The 23,136-nt window shown below is 38.6% G+C and overlaps 1 protein-coding gene across 5 annotated transcripts in view; it reads left to right on the top strand.

The window, feature by feature from the left end:
• Positions 1–23,136, top strand: part of COL19A1 (collagen type XIX alpha 1 chain) — a 223,059-nt gene that overhangs the window by 29,500 nt on the left and 170,423 nt on the right. For all 5 annotated transcript variants that reach the window (XM_054821680.1, XM_054821681.1, XM_054821682.1 and 2 more), the window contains 5 exons: positions 14,442–14,565; positions 14,932–15,207; positions 16,966–17,046; positions 19,147–19,272; positions 19,741–19,803. In XM_054821680.1, coding sequence (XP_054677655.1) covers positions 14,442–14,565; positions 14,932–15,207; positions 16,966–17,046; positions 19,147–19,272; positions 19,741–19,803 — 670 coding nt within the window. The remainder of the gene's footprint in view (positions 1–14,441; positions 14,566–14,931; positions 15,208–16,965; positions 17,047–19,146; positions 19,273–19,740; positions 19,804–23,136) is intronic.

A 23,136-nucleotide genomic window follows, 5' to 3' on the forward strand; every position in this document is an offset into this window, starting at 1 on the left:
GTGGCTGCATGCTCTCCGGCAATCACAGCGGGGAAGGAGCAAGAACGCGCTGCTGGGACGGGGGGCAGCCTGCAGTTAGCTTAAGCAAACCCTGAAATTGCAACTTCAGTTTAGTGGTTTAACCTGCCCTGTGGACAACAATTCCGTTGGTCTGATTAAAACAATGGCATCTGCAGTATCCAAGTAATTTCACTTTTTGCTATATAGACCTATATAAAATTCCTTTTTATTGTCATCTGACATGGATGCCACAACTATTTTTCAGTTTTCTTATTGGATAAGATAGCAAAACTTAAAACCTATACTGTCATAGATACCGCAATTGCTAGACAAAGTTACTGTGTTATTAGATTTCTAGATTCGCACAAGCAATTTACCTGGACACTTTCCTATGGCCCTTGTCCAAAAGATTGGACGCAGATCCTGCCGTAGGTTGTTCAATTGACCGGTACATTAGCTGAAGGGAGCCTTACATGATGCTGAACTGTGGGGAACTTCCACGAGTGTTTGCACATCTCTTACTCCCTGCCAAACATGCTGACTTTTTTTTGTAATGTTGTCTTGGTTTTTCTTGGCCATCTTTTTTGAAGAAAAATGTCCCCTAAAAGTGAATACAAGATAATATTGTGAATCAATAAGGAGGATGCAGATCTAAGGCTGTAACAAGACTTGTGTTTGGTAAGAACACTAGTCAGAATAGTTTTAGAACAAAAATACAGTTGCAAAATTAATACAGTTAAAGTTTCTTAGAAATCCAGAGTAAATATGGGTATATACAGCAATGCTATATGCAACCACACAGAATTGAACGTGAAGTGTCCTGGATATAATACGTGCAGCTGAGGATAGACTGTAGTCCCATATGTTGTAGTATAAAATTAGAGACTGAAAGATCATTTATCAGTTTTGCTGATTGGGCTGAGAGGATACAAGTGTCTTTATAAAATGCATATAATTTCTCCAGCTGATGCAGTGGTGCCATATGCTTCAGAAGTCATTTATCAGCAGACTGGGGAAAAAAACAACCCTGTAATAAATCAGATTATTTTTTCTAGCTTTTGTGATTTAACACTTTGTGAAATGTAGTTTGTATTAGCTATGTTGTCAGGCATTCCTCCTCTTAACTGAAGTTGTACCTACAAGAAGATGTTTGTGGTGATACATCTGTGTCTACTCTAGGGCTTTGTTGTTTAAAAATGTCACAGAAATATTGTTCCCTCCCCCATCTTGCCTCTGAGTTTTTAGTTTTTCTATCTAAAAATAGTTCATGGGCTCTCTCACAGTGAAGCTGCCTTGTGATTTTTTTTTTCATTACACTGATTTTCATTTATTTTCAGTTGTTTGTGAAATATTTTTGGCCTCTAGCATTTCTCTGTGGTTAGCTCTTTGCAGTTTTTATCATTGTGCCATGAAACATTTTTTATTTATGGATATAAATTGCCAGATTTTTAAAAATACTTCTTTAATTTTGCATGAACAGTACAGTCCATGCCCTGGATTTTTCACTTGGAGGCCTGGCTATCAAGTTGATTTCAGTCACAAGCGTACAGTTTGCTGATTGCAGCCTTGTCTCTAGTGAATATTTGTCACGTCACAAACTGATTTCAAAACTTGGAATGATTTAATAAACTTCAGCATGAAGAACAGTCTGTAATCTATAAAAACTAAGTCTTGATGTACAGATATCAGTGTATTAGCAGAACCATGTGCAAGAGATCATGTTATTTTTGGATATAGTCAATGTGATTAGTTGCAGAATCTCAGAATTCTATAAAAAAATAAATTCCTAAAAATACTCTGGGATTGAGCATGACAATACAAGCCTTAAATAACTTGTTGATAGTTCCTAATATGGCATTAGGCTTTTAATTGTCATATGAAAATGCATGTATCTTTTCTTTTACGGATTAGGCTGCTGCTTATCGCTACAGCCATAATAGCAATGTTAATATTGAAGTCCTTGATAAACTTCAGTTTATCTCTGTTACTCAGATTTTTCTATGAACTCTGATGAGAGTTTAGTATGAAATGTGTATGTTCATAATCTATAGTGAACATTGATTACTCAAATACTGTTGAATATGTATCTCATAAAATAGCAATGGCTATTTTGCAGCTAAGGAGCATGAGGTTTGCTTCGGACCACTCCTGAGAAGTAACCACACAGATAGCATCCTCCAGGTGCTGTGACTCCACACACCTTACTTTTCATCTTACTTGATCTGTCTCTAAGTGAGCAGTTCAGAATGCTAGACGACTGCCAATTTAAATTAATCTATGAAACTAAGCAAAAAGAGAGAATAGCGTTCACCAGAAGCACATACAATAACAGGAACTGTTTGCCGAGACTGGAGGGGAAGAAGTGTACTTCCAGGTCCGCTTCTCGCAGTCGGGACCCTCCATCCTGGATGTGCTTACTCTGAAGTACAGCATATGCAGCTGCAGCATTAAATTATTGCTGTTGCTTGGGATTCACCTCTAGCAGCTGCCTTGTACAAGATTAGTAGATAATGCTCACTCATTTTATAGGTAAAGATGTTATTTGGAAACAAGGCGTTTTGGGAGGGGAGTCTTCTAGTGCAGTAGGTTTTGTTTGTTGTTTGGTTAGCTTTTTTAGTATCTCCTGTGAAATTAAGTCACTGAGAATTGAGAATGTTTAACATAGGACGTTTCATTCATATATGAACTGGGGACAATATGTGATAAAGACAGCAACTCGTAAGAATAATCATACGGACAGAGACATTGGAAGAAAATGTACCGCCACAGACCAGACATAGAAGATAAGTTGTAGCAGTAGTTCAGTGATGAAACTGTATATGGTGACTTGAAAGTCTGAAAATGTTAGATGCAAGAAATGCCATCAGACTTCTCAAAAAGGAGCACAGACTTGAAACAATTTCTTATTCTTTATATGTTACTTTCCTTTCCACAGGACTTTCTTTAAATTTAGAAAGTGATAAATGATTGTATTACTGTTAGTATGCAGAGACAGATATGCTATGCTACCAGGAAATTACATAAGCTTGAGATTGGTTTGTTGTGAAAGTATTAGGAGCACTAATAAAAACACTTTGTGATTCAAGATAGCTGATATGTTTTCATGGAAAGGAAAGTCATGACTCATTAACTGGTTGGAGTTCTTGAAAGATTGAAGGGGTATAACACAACCTTGCTTCATTGCTCTCCTTAAGGACCAGTTAGCGCTACTAGTATGAATCCATGTTATGCCTAAGATTACATTTTTTTATAGCGTCCTAACTTCCGTTATCGCAATTAAATGTCATCTGTTTAAATGGCTTATGTTGGATTTATTTTATTATGAAACACAAGTAAATGTGTGCTCCTGTCCAACTGGCTCTAGGTGTCTGATCAAGGCGAGTTGGACCAGATGACCTCCAGAGGTCCCTTCCAACCTCAACCATTCTGGGATTCTGTGATTCTATTATTGACTATACTGTTAATGGATTTTCTTCCTTAAGAATACAGATTCCTATAACATTGGGTACTTAATTCCACTGTCAACCAAGTAATTTATAGGGTAAGAGCGAATTCATCAAAATGCTGGTTTTGTCATAGGACGGTGAGGGAACAAATTATTTCCTTTTTAAAACTTCTAGAATATTTCTTACATCTTATTGCATGCTTAAATGTTACAATTTTATACAGTGCAAAATATTGGTGATATTATGATATTTTCTTTACTGCCACAACTCTTCCACACTTCATCTACTAGCCTGAGGTTTGTAGTAGGTAATATGATATTCCTAGAATTTTCATCACCAATAAAGATTTCAATCTCACCCTTACTATTGAAAAAGAAGATCATTGTTCATTCTAGTTCTGTTACTTTTGCATAGAAGTTACACAGATGATTCAACCTCAAGCTATAGTTAATGGATAAGCATGCATTGTTCTAATGCGAAGTTTTGGTATGGTGGAGTCTTCGCTGTTTTGAGAAAAGTTTGTAAATTCCCAGCATATCAAGCTTCCTTGTTTGGATATAAGGCACCTGGCCCGTTTCCCCAGCCTGAGAAGGACTCCTGGTAATACTCAGTGTTCTTTCAAGCTGGGTTTGGTGGGCTTTTTTGATGTGAAGGTTAGGAAGAATCTCAATAAAGTGTTCATTAACTTATTGAAAGCTACCACTGCTCAAAGCCTCCTTTTCACACCTCTATCTCGGGCCCAATGCAAGACCCCATCTCTCTTTACAAGCTTTTTTTTGGTTTCTCTCCTAGCCCTTTAAAGGGAATATCTGGCCAGTTCCCAGCTGGGTCTGATAGTAACAGGGTTACTAAGTCACAGGTCCTTGGCCCATCCTATTAAACATAGTTATGACTCAGCAGATAGCAATGCAATGCTGACATTTTTTTAGCTTGAAATATTTTAACCCCATTTAATCTGTAACTTACCAAAAATCTCATCATTACGAAAAGTGAGAGATGCAAGCTAAGCTGTATGTATTCTTTTTTTTTCACTTGACTTTAATTAGACAACTAATTTTTAAGTCCTGAGACTTCAGAAGAGCGATAATTTCCAGTTTCTGAAAATGCTATGAATTCTTTCTGTGATGCAAATGAATTTTTTGATCTTTTATTTTCCATATTCATTCACTTAGAATCCATCAATGTTAACAGTTTTTACACACTGTAAAAGAGCACATTATTTATCTTAATTATCCTTCAAATTGTAAGCAGTACAGCAGGCTTAAATATTCATAGACTAGCCATGCTGTGTGTAGGGGGTGTTAAAGCAAAAGCATGTTCTCTCGCTGCAGCTTCACTCTTGCAGCTGACAGAGCTACTTATTTCAGGTCAGACCCTGGTATCTGGTATCATTAACCTTCTTTCCTACTCTGGTCTCTTCTGTTGGTAACTTAATATTCACCTCTTATACCTTCTTTTTTTGGGGAGATCAGCTGGAACCAAGATGGGTAGATATGTCCATCTGTAACAGGGTTGTAGGCTGTAGTACCTTCAGTGTTGCCTGCGCCTTTTTTTTCTCAAGCACTCCTTTAGCACGGACTGCTTGTGACTTTAGCCTGGAATGAATTTATTTGTAGGCAGTCCTGCGTGCTGAAGAGGAGGAGGCTAGTTATCCAAGCAATTACTTGAGGAGGTTAGGAAAAACAGGCCCCTTAGTTTGGTTCAGCTGCGCTCCATACAGCAGTCCTTCCAGCTCTGCCTTTCCTGCCAGCCGTGCTATTATGTTCACTGTGAGCACTCAGCGTTTTCGTAAGAGGGATGCTGGCTGTGAGATGGTTTGCCTTTTGCCATCAGCCAGGGTTGTCTAGGACCTGGCAGAACGAACCAGGGAAGGAAGGGGACAACCTGTTCCAAGTGTAATCAACAGTTAGCTTTGCTAGCACTTGTTCCATTGATTCATTGTAAAAAGCTACCAGAAGTTTGGGGTGGGGGGAGACTGAACAGGAAGAAATTGAAGGTTCTAAGGAAACAACACATTTAGGTTGGGTAGTACGATGTCATGCAGAAAGACCAGCGTGAGAAGTAGGAGGGTGCAGGTCTCTCAGCGTGCAGTTCTCCTGGAGCTACCTAGCTGTCCTGTGTACCAAACCAAAAAGACGTTCTGTTTCTGGAATCAGCTAGCATCTCTGGATACCTGTACAAATATCTGTACAGTGCTGGTAAATTGGCTGTGAAAACCTCCAAGCAGAGAGGGATGCTTAGCTTTCTTCCTCCTCTGGAGAAGATTATATGGATATAGAGGCAAAAAAAACCCCCAAAACCCAACCCCCAAAAAAACCCAAACCCACATCATTCCTGATTTCCTCCCTTCCTTTCGAAGTATGAAGTGAAATGATCATGGCCCCCAATAGACAAATCCTCTATTGTAGTCTGCATTTTCTTTGCTTTTCCAGACAACAGCCACCACTGAGATCTACAAATAATTAACACTGTACCATAGATCTTGCTTCAGGGTAGGAAGCATGTAAAAATGCATGCAGAGCAATTTTCACTGCCAGTTGACTTTCAGAGGTTACAGTAATTATTTTTTTTCTCTAATATCTTCAGAGGGTTTCTCGATCAGCTGAATAACTCCATTCCACTGTAGATAATCATATTGAGCATAGGAATTTAATATCTCATTGACTTCAGAGACTGCCAAATAACAGACTACTCTAATAACTAGACCTGTTGTCTTTGTTCCGTTTCTGGGAGCACACTAGAAGGACCACATGAGTTATAGAGCTGCTCATAAAATGAGCAAAAAAATAAAGACACAGGTAGGTGTTAAAAGAAGTATGTAAAGTTCCTTTAAAAGTATTTAAGTTCACCTCCTCTTCTCTTGATGGCTGCCACACTTGAAAAAGAGTACCACAACTGGATTTTAGGGCACAGCACAGCAAAATGACCTTGAGAGATTATGTGAAAATGCCAAAAAGCTTGATGCAGTTCTTGAATGTCTCAAAAATCCTTAAATCTCTGCCATTCTTTTAAGTACATCTTATCTTTAAATTTTGAATGAAGACCCTATCTTAGGAGACAGTTACAAGCCCACCAAAGAAACAGACAGATCATCACGCTTCTCCGGATTCTGCCATTAATCTCCAAAGAGAAAGTTCTGTTCAGTTTTTGTGGATTGCTTGTCAGAAACGTGTCAGACCCTGAGTGGTTTCCTTATAGAGGGAATTGATTTACTAGTGTGGTTCTGAGTAAGGGAAGAACTGAAGATTTCTGGGACGTTCATGCTGGACAATAAGACCATGTTTACATGTGTGCAAGCAGGTTTTATTCCCTGCAGTGAATCACAGGAGTAGAAATCTGTTAGAAAAATGGGTATGGGGGTGTGTGTCTGTGTGTGATGTTCTACATTCAGCTACAGAAAAGGAAGGAGAATGAGGTGTATGTGTAGGAAGAGCACGATTCCTGACACAAGATGATGAGAGTTCAAAAGAGATGGTTTTCCTTTGAGCAATTTTTATTTTTTCAGTGTAGCTATGATAGGGAGATGCATGTTGGTACTGGAAGGAGCCCTTCCTAACTCACATTTTTTAATTTTGAAACGTGACCAGATTTAGCATCCATGGAATGTGAAGAAATGGTCAATAAAAGGGCACTTGGTATGAGAAACATCACTGTATTCACAAGACTGTAAAACTGGTAGACTGAATGCAACTTCTTATTGCCCCTTTGAGGAGGGGCAGATGGAACTGAAGGTATCAATTACTGATGCATCAGTATCTGCTCCAGAGGTGTTACCTGACTGCCACAGCTACTGAAAACATATATCAGAAGAATCAGGTTGAAAAAAACAGACTGGGGCAACAGAGGCTGGCTTTGGTGACTTTCTGCCAGCAACGTTAGAAAGTCTCTGCGTGTTTCTCAGTCAATAAGTGATGCCAACATATGGAAAACCAATCTGGTTTGAGCAGCATGAGGCAGAGGGACACCAGAAACTATCATGCAATTGCATGATTAGGAGAAAGCAGATGTAGAGGAAATGGTTTTCCTCTTTGTGAAAGAACAGAGTTCCACATTTTTCTCATCTGTGTTCCCCATCTCTCAGATACTGAGAGCAGTGTGTTTGCTTGTTCTCTTCGTCGTGTCCTAAGGAAAAGAAACAGTCTGAATGCAAGACCTGTATTTAGTGTAAGACCTGAGTGAATCATATAGATTGACTTCAGTCTTTCTGAATCATAGGTAACCGTGCATTAGACGTTGAGCTCCAATGTCTGTAGGAGCATCTCAATGCCTGTATATTGCAAAAGCCACCCAAATCTTTCTACTACCCTATCCATTTACTTTATTTGCTTTGTACATAAAAAGGCAGCTTACTGTAGTATATCAGTTGTCTGGATCCACTCTGCTGTGTTGTGTTTTCTTGAGTCTGTACCAGTGCAGGTGTGGGAGGATCCTTTGGAGTACGGAATTGCTCTGAGTAAAATTTTAGCTTGCGGAAGTAGTCAGGCTCTGGCTTTCTCCCCTTCCCTGACTGATTTTGCTTCACAATGTTCACTGGTGCTCTGACTGTCGTTCTTTGTCACCCATGTGCCTCTACATGGAAAGATGCTTACTGCTGATTAGAGCAGCTTAATTTACTGTGCAACGTTCAGGGTAAGGTGTCATATTCTGGAAGGAGAAACATGCTGTTTGAATATAGTATTTTATAATGTGATACTCTTGCTAGTTTCTGAACCTGTTTCATCATCTTTTTACATTTTAAAATATAGTCATTATTAAAAAGGGGAGAAAAAGAGTGAATGACTCTGTACCCAAATCACACATTCTTGCTTTTAGTAGCCTTCGGTCTTTGCTAAGCTTATTTTTATTTTCCAAGTACAAAAAAAGTTCACTGATTGCTCTGAGACCTGTTTGGTTCATAAACAAATATCTGAGTTGAGTAAGGCAAGTGTATAATTGTATGGGAAGTGCTGAAAGTTGCCTTCCACAAGATAAGATTCCAAAAGCCTAAATGTTGACCTGATTTTTCTCAAAACATTATCAGGCTGCAAAACTTTATCAGGCTGCAGATTTCATAGAATGGAATCATAGAATGGTTTGGGTTGGAAGGGACCTCAAAGATCATCTAGTTCCAACCCCACCTGCTATGGGGGATTTCTGCTTAGGAAAATGAGAAGAAAAATTGTTGTATTTCCAGTGTCCATTATTATATGTTCCTACTGTTAAGTCTGTTGTTCTTATTGCTGCTGACTGTTTTTTTTTTTTCTCCAGAAAAGTTAAAATGCATAGAAATTGGCCAAACTTGAAAGCAGACATAGTGTGTGGTAGGTTTTTTTGGTGTTTTTTTTTTTTTTTTTTTTTTTAGCCTGACCTCTTTAAAATCAATGGAAGACTGGCCTTTGACTTCATCAGGGCCAGGAGTTGACCAATAATTCCTGTAAATAAGGATACAGAATACTGCTGGAAACCCTAGGGGAAAAGTACTCTGAGCCCGCATAACAGTTTTGGTATTTCTTTCTCTTTCAAACCAATCGTTTTTTAAATGCCCTTTAAAATTTTTATAACAATAACATTGAGTTTCACCCAAAAATTTTTCTAACCTACCCGTATATTAAAAGTGACAGCTAATCTATACCTGTTCAGTAAATGAAAGCAGAGGCATGCTGAAGTATATGAAATATTAGGTAAATTCCTTTTCTCAGTGTTAAAATAATTCACAGCTTTGCTTTCAATGGTACGTTTTCTGAGTGGGTTGAGCTCTCCCTAAGTAATTAATAACTCTTAAGCTGTATGAATAGTTTCCCTTGAGTTGCATCATATAATGTGTCATATGAAAACAACTTGAGGCCTAATGTAACATGAAACTATGTAGTGCATCTTAATGTGATTTGAGGAAGATGAATGGGAAGGAAATTATTTCTTATTCTGGGTAACAAACAGCTGTTCTTAACTTTTATTTGAAAAGAATTTAAAATATCTTTTCTAGGCAGAGATTGGTAAATTGTTCTAGTTAGTTATTTCCCCTTCTCCCATTGCACCAGTCAAGTTAGGCAAAAACCGAGAATCAAAAATATAGTAATTTGATGCAGCGATATTGAGAATCATGTGGAGATTTTGTGTATTTGGCCACCTGAGCTTTACTTTTATATTCATATCGGATCTCAGTTTAAACGCCTTAGCAAACACAAAAAGGTTAAGATTTCAGTGTCTCTGTCAATGTAGTACTAAATAAATCATTACCCACCATAGGAAAGTTGTTTAAACTAACTCCTTGAGCTCTGGTCACCAAATTATTGTAACATTGTCATGTTACAAGTGACATATACCAGGTAATGGTATATGTCAGCTGGAAAAGATATGCCTTGCCATAAACTCTAAACATCTCTCACTTCACTCTCAGGAAATGTAAGTTGGCTCATCTTTCTCTTCTTGGAAGATATTCAGCAAGCTGGAGGCTTCATTGATACTTGTAAATACGGAAGTTTATCCTATACTGTAGTGTATTCTCATTCGATATGGAACAATTAGAGTTCATAAGATTTAAAAATAGATGCTGCTTTTCCATTAGTGCTTTTTTAAAAATAAAAACAAAAGGTAAATAAAGGATTGCCTTACTAAATTTGATATGGGTAACTCAATGCTGCTTTACAAAGATAGAACTAAAACTGTTTATAGCACAGTGAATACACACTTAATTCATTCATAATTACTTCTTGTAGCATGGTAGTGCTAGGAGAACCAGCTGGTACCTGCATTTCAGAAATTTCAGAACTTTTGAGGAAACAAATGAATAAGGAAATATTTTGCCAAAAATCGGTCTATACTTTATCATTATAAACAGTGGAAGGTACATACGAACACAGTTGTAAAGTTCATGCAAAATTCCTGTAACTGCTCTTCTAGCAACCTCATCATGAATCGTCTGTGCTGTCCTTGGGCCACAGCACCTGTTTTTAGGAAAAATTATGGCTACATTTAATCCAGAAAAAAGAGGAGAATGCAACAAAAGCCTTTGCAACTCTGAGTACGCGTGTGCTTTGATAGAGTGGCACATAGTTGTTGCAGGAATGTCAGTGTGTATTTATTAACATTCTGCATCCATCTGTCTGATGCTTCAACCTGTGGAACATGAAGAGATACCTGGATTTGTAATGTATATATGTACGATCTAAAACCTTGTATTGTTAGGGATTTTTCTGCTTGTTATCTTTAGTCTCCTCAATCTGCCAGCTGGGGCCTCTGTCATTTACAGTACACCTCAGTCCAGCAGGCTATAGGGTGGTGTAAATTCAGGCCTGTGTATTCAGTTCATGTGCTTCAATTCCTGCTATTGTTTTCAGCAGTTTCCACCAAGGGTGTGCTTCACTTTGAGAACACAGTGCTCCATTCATCAACTTTTTTTTAATTTTTTTTATTATATACTACTGACAATATGAACAGAGGGAGAAAATCAAACTGTCTACATTCCACCTAAAATATAGTTTAGTCAGAATTTGGGCGCCTGAGTCTCGGAGAATGATTCAAATTGCCTACTCTCAAGCACCACCTAACCCCTGGTGGCACCCAAAATGAATCATTTTGGACAACAGATTTCCCCCGGCGTCGGCATAAGTTCCATGGAAGCTCAGAAGCTCCATGGCTTAAGCAGCCAGGCATGTAACTCCCACCCACATTTCATTGTGTCTCCAAGATGTGTGTAGAGATGCCTGAATTCTGCCTACATTCCCAGAGGTGCCTAAGCCATTGACTGTGCTTAAATCACACGTAATAAGCTGGACAGCATTGAATTCAACACAACCCACAGCAGTCATGAGCACTTTCAGCTTAGAAGAGGGAGAGGACCTTTTAAATAGCCTTAAAGGTTAGAGCAGTCATCCAGGAAGGATAGCTGGTTTGGATTGTCCTAAGCTAAGGAAGCTCAACAGGAATGGGAGAACTTGACTGTTGTCCCACTGTTAAGGAAAATTCCTGGGAGAGGAAAATCTCAGATTCATATTTTTGCTCTCAAGTCTAATTATGTATTTCGGTTCAGATACTTTTGTCCAAAGAAACGTAAGCATCCCCTGGTTCAGAGATTAGATGCCAAGGATGCTCTCATTTGCCTGTCTGTTTTAACTCGTAAGTTCTTTTGTGTCATCTTTATAGAAGAATTTGCCCACTTATTAATTGCTACCCATATTTCTGTAATGTTAGGGCTTTCTTAAGACCTGTGGTCTCTCTTAACTGCTTTGGCCTAGGCACCATGACGTACTACCCTAAGTTAATGTTCTCTATATTTGTGCTTTACATCTGTAGACTTTGAGGTGAGCTTGGTACAGGTTTCCTTCATCCTCATTCTCTTTACTTTTCCTATTGATCTTTCCCTGTGCCACATGGAAAGGTTAAATACTCTGTGAGGAAGTACTTGTTGAGTTGTAGACATGTGGAATAACTTGCTTTTGTATTTTTCATTAACATTTTGTTTTTTCTCATGTTCCAATATGAGATTTTATGTTTACATTTCTGTTCTGGCCTTTTTTCCCCCCCATCAAATGTTATTATATATTTATTGTTTAAAACACATACTTTGCCTATTTCTGTGGAGTTTTTAACTGAGCTTTACAGAAGAGAAGATACTATGGTAGTAATACTTAAATTTTGCTATAGTATCTTATTGATCATCCATACCTAAGTCACTTCAATGCTAGATGCATGCTTTTTATTCTATTATGTTCACTTGAAGCCATTCAGGGAGCAAGAGCACAGGGGAAGTTGTGTATAGTAGTAGATAGTATGCTGGTTTTCTGAGTATTTTATCCTTTCATTTTCTTCCTTATAGCATTCACCATCTGCCTGGAAGAGGTTGATAAACAGATAAGAAGATAACTTTATATCATGTGCACTCACACACAACCAACTTTTTTGAGAAAATTCTGAAAGAAACACTTAAAATTTTAGAAGACGAATGCTGTCATTCATTTAGATTGCTCTTAAAGTGTCAGGGAGGCTTACAGTAACAAGTAACAATGGTGTGGGGGAAAAAAAGTGCTCAGTATTTACTAGAATACCTACCACGTCTAGAACTACTTCCATTTGTTTTGCAGACTTACCATACCAATCATGGTTTCCCCTCCTTTCATTCGATGAAGACTTCTGATATTTCCCTTCCACAGTTGTCTGCCCTTTTCCCATTAATGTAAACTCCCCTGTGTCTCCCAATGTGGAACTTAGCTGGGAAAGTTAATTGATTTTGGAGAGCTAATCAGATGCTCCCACAGCCAGATGTCCTGTCTAGGTTACAGCTGTAAACCTGAGATGCCATGTCCGTAGCTTGCCGGGGGTGCTGTAAACCATAGGGCTGATCCCGTGTCCAGATAATTTACTCTTCTGCAGAGACACACTCATGTATTACTGATGCCTAATGAAGTTATTTTCTTTATAAATCATAAACATATTCTTTATGCTATAATTAAAATATAGAGTAGTATGAAATCTACATCTAAGTCCTGCAAAGCCTATTCACTTTTGCCTTGCCTTTGACATGGAAGCATTTATAACTGCACAACAGAGCATACGGGTCCACTAACAATGTGGGAGAGCAGCCAATTTGGTCCTGGGATAAAAGAGGAATCAGCTGTGGGAAATAAGCCAAAGAAGTGTGATTCCCACATAAGGGACTTAAATAGGTGTTAGTCCATAAAGAAGCTCTTTGGCAGGATTTAGAGCAGGCTCCTCTACACAGAAGACGTTTTTTCTGAGATCCTAAATTAAGTGAGGTGCACTGATTTCCAGGAGGGTTGTGGGGCTATTGTCTTGTCAGCTAGTGGGTTCCTCTCTCCTTTTTTTCCCCCTTTGGTTTGGTTTGGTTTTAGTTTTGGTTTTGTTGTTGTTTGGGTTGGGTTTGGGTTTTTTTTTTAGTAAAGCCTTTATAGCAAATTACTGTGTAATTATAATCCCATTTGTAGTTTTTTAGAACTAAACCATTTACTTCACGCGATCATGGGAAGAAAAATGGAGGAAATTTTTCTGCTGTGTGGGGCCCTCAGGTTTCCTCCGCTCTGATCCAGGGAATGCCTTTTGCAGCGTGGCTAGTTGGGCAATCCTGACAGTTTTCAGCAAACGGCAATGTTAATGCTTTAGCTACTCGTGTGTTGTGTAATGTTTGCACCTGTCGTTTTCATTTGTTTCACCTCTGTCTAGAAAATAAATAATTTGAAATGCAGAAGCTTCAAAAGCAAAAAAGCTGATCCTTATTGGTTTAGTGCAGAAATAGCATATATTTAATGATTACCAAAGTCTGGTACAGAGTTACAGACCAATTTCGTTTTTTCTGAAATACAAATTTTTCCAAGAGTTCATAGAAGTGGTGGTGTACTGCGTGGTGTGATATAGGTGGCAAATCAGACTTTGTTTTAGAGGTGTCGACATACCTTAGGTAAGAAAGGAACAACAAAATCAAACAACAGCAAGTCATTCATTCAGAAATGCATTCGTTATTTTAGTTCGAGCCTCCCGAAGTCCAGCTGTTCTGATACGCGAGATGTCCAAGTCATTGTCCATGGAGGTCACTGGATCAAACCCCCCGCTCAAAGCAAGACCAACTTGAAAATTAGATCAGGTTATTATGAGCCCTGTCCAGCTGTGTTTTGAAAGTCTCCAAGGATGGGGATTATTCCACAAATCCTCTGGGAAGCTTGTTCCAGTATCCCAAGCAGTAAATTGGGAAAAGCGGTATTTTAAAATATGTTTATATGTGGCAGTCACTTTGCAGAAGTTTTTAAGACTCCTGTTTATAGTAAGAAAGTTAGAACAAAAAATTCATTAACAAAATCTTCAGCCATTTATTCTTATAAATAGGCTGAATTGTACTTTTGAGAAGAGGCATTTCTGAATGCTGAAGCCCATGAATTTGTATGAGTGTGAGTGAGCATTCTGCTCCTTGTTTTCACCAGGTATTATTTCTGTTCGTGATTTTTAAGTAGTGTTTTCATATATAAGAATAACAAGAAATCTTTTTTCCCTCCCCGTCTCCTATTGTAGGCAAGTATTTCCAAATGGGCTTCCTGAAGAATACTCTCTAGTTGCTATGTTCCGTGTACGGCGAAATACCAAGAAGGAGCGTTGGTATATATGGCAAGTTTTAAATCAGTATGACACACCTGAGGTTAGAGTTGTGTTTGATTTATTTTTTTCATTAAGTTTCTTTTTTTTCCCCATATAAGATGGCAAATATAACTTAGTGGATGTTTCACCACTAGATTTAGCTATAGTTCATATGGAATAGACAGACTGTTCTGAAATAACTGATTTGTCATAGGAATGACAGAAGTTTAACAAAATGTATTAAGACTGCAAACTAGGATAAGAAGGCATGTTATGTTTTATAGCGATATGTATTTACAAAGCTACATAGAAGAATGCTTCATAACATAATTCTTGCCCAATCTATGTGGTCAAAGTATTTTTATAGTTTAGATATGTTTTTAATTCTTATACTTTTAAATGACCACTTATTTTATTTTTCTTTCAGATTTCTGTCCTTCTGGATGGTACAAAAAAGGTTGTGGAGTACATGACCAAATCTGCTCAGGGAAATATACTGCACTATACTTTTAAGAGTCGAGAAATTTATCCGTTGTTTGATCGGCAGTGGCATAAGCTTGGTATTAGCGTGCAGTCGGGGATCATTTCCCTCTATTTGGATTGTAATTTAATTGAGAGAAAGCAGACTGATGAAAAATTCACCATTGACTTGCAGGGAAGGACTCTGATTGCTTCTCGCGCTGCAGATGATAAGCCTGTAGATGTGAGTAGTATGAACAGAAAACCAGATGACTTGAAATCATGTTTTAGCTGTGCTTTTGCTAACACCATCGTAAAGAATTATGTAGCTAAAAGGTTCAAAACTGGGTATTAATTTTGAGTGTGTATTCTTAATTTGAAGTCCTTAAGTCTTTCTCTCTAAACAATATTCAGTGCTGTAGCATCTGCTAAGACAAACCTCCTGTTACCAAAATAACTACAAAAACTCGGTCCTGGTTTCAGGAGTATTTTTCTGTATTCACTTTGGAGTAAGAGCCATGTAGTTACCTTGGACATGTTATTACTACACTTAGTGATAACTTCCAGCGGTAATTTTTTTCTGTCAGTTTTTATGAGATTTATTTATACGTTTATATCAGTCATCTGTTCCAGTTTGTGTCTCTGTGATAAAGGGAAGACAAAAAAAAATTACGGATTAGCTATGTATCAAGATTATGTCACATTCCAGAGTAATTCATCTATGCTGAAATAGGGGCACACATTGTTCATAGTTGTCACTCCCTCCTCCAAATGGGAGGGATTGGGAAGTGGCTGGAGATGTGTTTCCCTGCAGCCTTCGGTGCAAGAATTACCCCATAATTTTCTGGGCTGCGTTCTGTCCCCGAGATGCTCTCCTCGGTTTCCTCGTGCAGAGAGTTCACAGCGAGTAATTTGAAAGCTCCGGGAAGTGTCAGTTTGTTTTAAGTACGCTGACATCCAGTTACCGGGTTTAAAGCATCTGGCTTGGAGTTTATAGTGACCATCTGAAAGTTTCAGCTATGTTACGTACACTGTGCAGTTCCAGATGAAAATAGCACATTGTAACTGCAAGCTAGCATTGGGAGAGGAATCGGTCCTGTAAGGCACTAAACACTTTGGCCTGGACTCAGAGCTCTTATTTCATGATGCCAAGCTCATGCTTAATTTTATTTTCTAAGACTGAGTTCTACTTTATTGGAAATGCATGTACCATCTCCTCATTTCCTAGTAGCACGCAGGAGAAGGAGCAAATTCTTTTTATCTTATGTTGGTTGCATGGCACAGGCTGGATAATTCTGAGTGGAAGTTGTCAGTTGGGATTTTCACATCTGCAGGAAAACATTATGGGCATAAAGCTGATGAAAGCAGCAGAGCGGACCCTGTACTGACAGCCACTCTTCTCAATACCAAGTGCAAGGGAGAGAATAACAGGATACAAAACAGATGCAGAAAGAGGGATGCAAGGGCAAGATTAGCTAGTTAAAATTAGATGCTGTTCAGTTCACCAGTTCACCCCAAATCTCTGAAACATGAGCTTTATGTACAGAATTCGTGATTTTTTTTTTTTCTCTTCAGGTGATTTAGTGGCAAGGTCCAGGCTAAGGTCTGTCCAAAGTGATAGACAATGTATGTGTGAGAGAGAGCTTATCGAGCCTTTGCTCTAGTTCACTGCAGGAGAAAGTTACGTTCCTGAAAAGAAGGTTTGCAGAGGATGTCTAGAGGGCTACAATGCCTATGTAGCATAGCAAGAGCAGTACAGAGGGATGTAACTCACGTGAAGATAAATTAAATCTAAAATGTGATTTACACCAAAGTAATAGACTGCATAATCTGTTCCTTAAGTGAGGAGCCGTGTAATTTTTTTGGATTTGTCTCTTTTTCCAGTACTTGAGAAATATGCAGTGTTTCAAAGAGGAAGTTTATTATGCCAAGATAAGAAAATGCATGCTGTAAGACATTATTTTTTACATCTCATGTTAATCTCTTTTGTATTTCTTAATAGATTGAACTTCGCCACATAACAGTTTATTGTAATCCAAAACTTGCAACAGAAGACACGTGTTGTGAAATGTCTGCAGACCTGGTAAGTTATCTGTTAAAATGCAAATGTTAATACAAAAGAAATTGCTTCATTGTTTCTTTCTAAAGAGTTGTAAAGAAATTTTAATAGAAGTGTTAGATTAATTACTTCCTAAAAATGAATCCTGTATCTGGAGTCATGGTACGTGGTTTCTTGCTGCCTAACTAGATGCACAGTGGAACTTCAGTAAAAGGCTCTAGGTGCTGCTATTGCTTTTTAAATGCATTTCTTAACATTGATTAATATCTAATTAGTAACTGAGGAGGTCTCAGAGAGTAGGAAACAAATCACTGTGATGACCTGAGGCTGGCTTCACATAACAGAGGCCATTTTAATAACAGTTGCATCTCGTGAAGCATTACAGATAACGAACAAAGCCCATGAAAGAGTCTGCATGACAGTGGAAGGGAGGAGAAATAGGAAGGTACTGAGGAAGGTGTTCCTCCATGCTAACGTGGAGGAATGGCTGTTTCATAATTGGCAAATACTTTCTTCTTTATAATGCGCATGCTGAGATGTATATGTTGTTTAAGGTAAGGGAAAACAGTGAGCCCTCTAAACTAAATCAGTTTTCCCTTTTGTTTTGATAGACAGAATTAGTATAAACTTGAAGACACTAGAACTGTAGAAATGCTTGAAGTTGTGGATGTGATTGTTTTGCTGAATCAAGCCTATTTGGAGGGGAAAAAAAATCATGAAAAAAATATGGTAAAATACTGGTCTGCTAGTTATGAATAGTCTGTAAGAGCAGGCTCCTCTGAGATAGCATCACTGCCCAGCCTGCAGTCAGCAAAAAAACCCCAGAGAGTGCTGAAGGACTAATTGATTCCATCTGCAAAGGGATGGGAGGAAAGGGTACCTGGAATGGGGAGGGATAAAGCTGCCCAAGCACAGCGGAGCAGATGACTCTGTGGGAACTGACAACTGATAGGTGCTCAGAAGCATGGAAGAGGCTGGATCTAATTTATCAAGGGAAATTTCAATTTTAAATAATAATTTATAGTTCAAATATATTTCAAAATATATTCCTGATAATAGTGCAGGCTTTCTCTTGAATGTATAAGTTCATAGTTCAGTGAAATGAATGGGTTTTTTTCTGTAGGTTCCCATTCTGCATGGAAATACATTTTATTTAGCAGTTATGACACAGTAACAAAAAAGTAAAACCAAAACAAACCCTAATTATATATGAACACAAAAAGGTCAATGGCAGGCTTTATTAATAGCATCTTAAACATTCACTCAGCTATGTAACTAAAAGCACCATCAGTTTCATTTATATGTCTTATGTTGAAGATGTAAAAAATTATGAACTACTTGTTAATGACTTTCATACTGAAACCAGCATTACATTTGCTGATTTATTTTTTCATGACTTCCTTACCAATTATAAGGGCTACATTGTCAGTAATTTAAGGGAAGGAATTTATCATTGGATACAAATTTCTACACTAAGCTGTAAACCCTGTGGGAATGTCTTTGACAGAAGGCTCGCAGGAGACCTCATGACGTCTTAATGAGAGCTGCTGAAATTTATCAGGTTCTGTTGTCTTGTCCATGTAGTGTATCTTCAGGTTGGCTCAGCTCTCATGAGTTACAGACAGGCGAATATTGCCTTCAGTGCTTTTTGTTTGTTTCCAAACTGTGATTTCCTCAAGTATTTCATTACCAAAAAAAATGACAGAATTTTCCCTTGTGCTTACTCTGCCATTTTGCGTTTTGGGGCCAGAGGTGGAGGAGAGGATGAGACTGAGTAGTACCCCCTTTTTTTTCTTCTTCTTCTTTTTTTTTTTTCCATGGGCATTTTCTGCTTCACTACTACTAATTTTAGGAGACTTTATTCCTCTGTCTGGACTCTTTTGGAAGAAAGAAGTGGGACAGTCAGATCAGTTTTAACTGGCATTGATTTCAGTACAGAAGGATCACAATGCCTGGGTTTCATTTTATTGCAGCTTTTTCCTCTGTTTGGCAATTGTTGTGGCTTCTCTGTAATATGGTGTGTACAGGAGTATTAAAACAAAGTAACTTAAAAATAGTATTTGGATGGTATTTATCTATTAACCAAAGTGGACCAAAAATCAGAAAATCATCTTTTTCTTTTAGTGCCCACATGAGGAGAGGTTACTTGCTACGACTTCATCACCAGTGACTGTTCATGCCAGCAAAATATACACGCTTCCAGGAATGCAGCAAGAATCTAGAGAGAGATGCCACTGCTTTCCAAATAAAGTATGAGGTTTTCCTGTTGCTTTTTAGTGCATCATGCTGTTTAATCCTGCTAGATATTAAACAGAAAAAAAAAAAAAACCAAACCAAGGTTGATTATTTTTTTTGTCGTTATGGAAAATATCTTACTTGTTTGTAGTGTTGTAATGTACATTTTAGATTTAGTTAATTTAAAGTTAGAGTTGCAGAGGTCTGTAAGGTTTAGTTGTTGGAACACACACACACACACAAAAAACCATGGTAAAAATGAGAATTATATTTAGGCATTATATTAAGTGTAAATGGTTTTTACCTGAGAATAAGTTATTTTCTATGTAATTTTTTTTTTTAAATCCTTCTCCTGGGTGTTGTGCTGTATTTATTCTGAGTCATTTGCTTTGTTAGGCTTTTGTGATAAAGACAAGGAAACCAAACCAAGTACATATTTTGGATCCGCTTCTTTGTTGATTTTTTGATTTCTTTTAAAATCAGGGAGAAGCAGGATTGCCAGGAGTAGCTGGTTTGCCAGGCCAGAAAGGACATAAAGGTGAAAAGGTAAAATATCAATTGAATTCTTTCTTTCAAACCTTTATCTTTGGCTTATCTGTCTTAAATGGAAACTTTATGGCTTCTGTTATTCCTTAAAGGAATGTCCCTGTACACAGGTTAAATCCTTCATCAGTCGGTCTCTGGTTCTGCACGTGAGCGTCGTGCCAGACAGCCTGCAGCTGTCTCACTCTGGGGTCCATGGCACAGAGTGCACCCGCCTGGGAAGCACATGCCCCCCAGCCCCGTCCTAGTGCCTGTTCCCCTTACCCAAACAAAGAGAGGTCGTGTATGTCGGCCGTGACAAGGGTTTTCCCGTATCATCTGTGTACGTCACTGCTGGTGGACAGAATCCTGTGTGGTGGATTCGTCCTTGCAGTCATCAGTAGGAGGGTATGAATTCACTCGTGTGACCGCAGCGCTGTATATTCTTTGACGTCACTCTTACCTGAAACTTCCTTAACTGTGAAGAGAGAAGGACCTGGCACTGGCAAGCCCCTAGGACAGACCAGTCGGTGCTCCTTTCCTTGCGCCTGTTCCATGTTTTTGTTCTGTAATGCTTGCCATGACGTTCCTGTGCTATTTATTTAGCTTGGGGCTTTCCTCATAATGAAGGTCAGCACGTCAGACGTTTTCCCTTCAAACTCCATTCCCTAAATGTGTTTGGAGGATGCTGGATTAGGACACGTCTGCAAACGTGTTTGTCTTGTGCTAATAGAGAGGGCAACGTGAATAAACTATTGCAAATCAGCCAGAAAGACAGTGGATAGAAACTCCGAGTTCAGCGAATGGAGTGTGAGAGGAGGATACCTGGACTGTCCTGATCCAGAGGGTAGGATGGAGCTGTGCTAACCCAGCATCCTCCCTCACAGTACAGCGTTTAATACGTCATCTGAAACAGTTCGTGCAGCCAGCCAGCACTGTTCCTAGGGCTGCAGTACCTGGCTGAAATGGGTCCAGTTCTGAGAGGGCTTATCCACACAGTCGGTTGAAATTAAGTGAATTCCTTGATAGTGTCTTTCCCCCAAACTCCTCCCCTCCAATATATATTTCACTTTTGATACTAGCTGTATCTTTTTCCTAGGTGGAAAAAAAAAGTTCAAGCGTGTTAGTTTCTATAGCCCAGCTGAACCTGGAGAGATTGCTGGCAGTTTCCAAATTTAATCATGATTTTTTGCTGATCCTAGGTCTGTGTATATAGAACAGTTGCCTGGGTTAGGGTTAGCCTCTGTTGCCAACATAGTGAGTTTCCTAGCATTTATTTGGGAAACTGCTTTTCTGCTCCTGACATGATGCATTTAGACCATTATTGCTACTAAGATAAGAAAGGAGACTTCAGAAATCTAATTTTTTTTACCATTCCATCTCACAGCCAATTAGCAATATTTACCATGCTAAGCATATCTAAGTAAAGCACGTGGGTACCTGTGGTCACCTCCAGTTCTGTTCTCTGTTCGTTTTACGAAGAAACCCTCATTGCATTGACTCAAAAACCACCCAACAGGCAACGAACCCTTTCAGCTTCTGTGCATCACTGACGGCAAATTGCACGAGGCCATGTCTGACATGGTTGGTAATTACAAAGTACAACATTTTTTGTTTAGATGTAAAACTGAAAATTGTTAAGCTTGACATTCACAAAAAATAAATATTTCAAGATTTATAAAAAAAGAAGTTTTTTTAATTTTTTTTTTTTTGTAGTGGCCTACTACCTGTAAGTCCAGATTTGATCTGGTTATCACCAGCCACTCTGATACTTCACTGAATATTTAGAGCCTAAGCAGGATTATGTGCATCCAGCAGCTTAGCCTAATGATAGCAAATTGACTTTGTGAATGTCAGTTCACAAAATTCAATGAATTGGTGGGTTAAAGTCAGAGGTAGTGCAGCAAACAGCTAGAAAGCTGCTTAATTTGAAGTGTCCTTATAATTGACCATTACTCGCTACTTGCTAGCTTTTGGGTGGGGTTTTTTGGGTTTGTTTTGGGAGCTGGGTGGAGGGCACATTACTGCTGTGATTAAAAAGATGATCTCACTGTTGACTTTTGGGAGGAAACGAGTACTGCCTTGAATAGTGCCTACCATGATGGAGCTGAATGCCACTCATGCTCTCCGAGGCTTTAATACCATTTTTTCTTTGCCTCTGTGTTTATGCAATTTTTCAGCAACACTTGCTCTCAGTGATGGTCTCACGACATCAATAATTAGAGATGGAGTGGCAACAAGACCCTAGACCATTCCAGACATGCAGGATACATGATTTATTGCCAGATTATGTAAAGGAAAGTAACAGACTGTGGCTGGACATTTTGTAATATGTTATACATGGAATAGGCAGCTTCTTTATGACTTTGGCCATTCACACAAAAGGGATTTCTGTAAGTTGTCTGATGGTTCTTCAGCCTATGTTTCCCACTTTGTTTGTGCTCAGCTCCTCATTTTTTGTTTTCTTTTGCTTCTAAATCATATTATTATTAGCTTCCAACTAACTGCATTTAAATGTCCTTGCCATGGCAGCATCCAAGTGAAAACAAGTTAACGTTAATTTTTTAGCTTCTTTCCTTGGAAATTTCTGTGTCCGTTGATATTATCTCTCATTCAGCAGCAACATTCCTTATCCTGTTATTTTACATTGTCTCATTCCAATTTCCCATTCACTGTAATTAATTGTATCACTGAATTTACATGTCTCTTTGTTGCTATGGAATTAGCAGGAAAGTCTCTACATACCCAAATGGGAGTTAAGCTATATTCAAGTCCCCCTAAAATCACCCTTCTCTTCAGTCTGACATAGTTGTTCCCTAAGATCAGCCTCTGTTTTGCCTGTTCAGGAATATCTAAGCTATCACCAGTACAAAGCATGATACCTGATAAGCCATTTTTAGGCATTTTGAATGTAATTATTAGCCTGTTTCCACTTCATTCCTGTACACTTGGCAGTACTCTTGGCAGTCCTGTACTCTTGGCTCATCTTAGTACCTCTCAACGGGTCCCAGCCAAAGTGTATTGTGGGCCCAAGTGGCTGAAGAGCCATATTTTCACTGGAACAGGCATTCATGCAAATATTGATGCATCTCTGGCAAGCTGTCCATCTGAATGTACAGGAGCATCACTGATCAGAATTATTTCATTTGTGTGAATGACATTCCTATTTGTATGCTTGACCTTCCATTATGGCTTCATGAGGACATTACACGGACAGTTCTTCACTCAACAATAGAAGTATTATCTCTGGTGCTTCGGGGGTGAAGAAGCTTCTCAGTTTCAAGACTGTCTCCCTTCTTGAATGACCAGACGGTTCAGTCTGGCACCATACACCCCTTACTGTGTAGCAAAAACTGC

This window comes from Grus americana, chromosome 3 (genome assembly GCF_028858705.1).
Source record: "Grus americana isolate bGruAme1 chromosome 3, bGruAme1.mat, whole genome shotgun sequence".
In the NCBI taxonomy this organism is placed as follows: Eukaryota; Metazoa; Chordata; class Aves; order Gruiformes; family Gruidae; genus Grus; species Grus americana.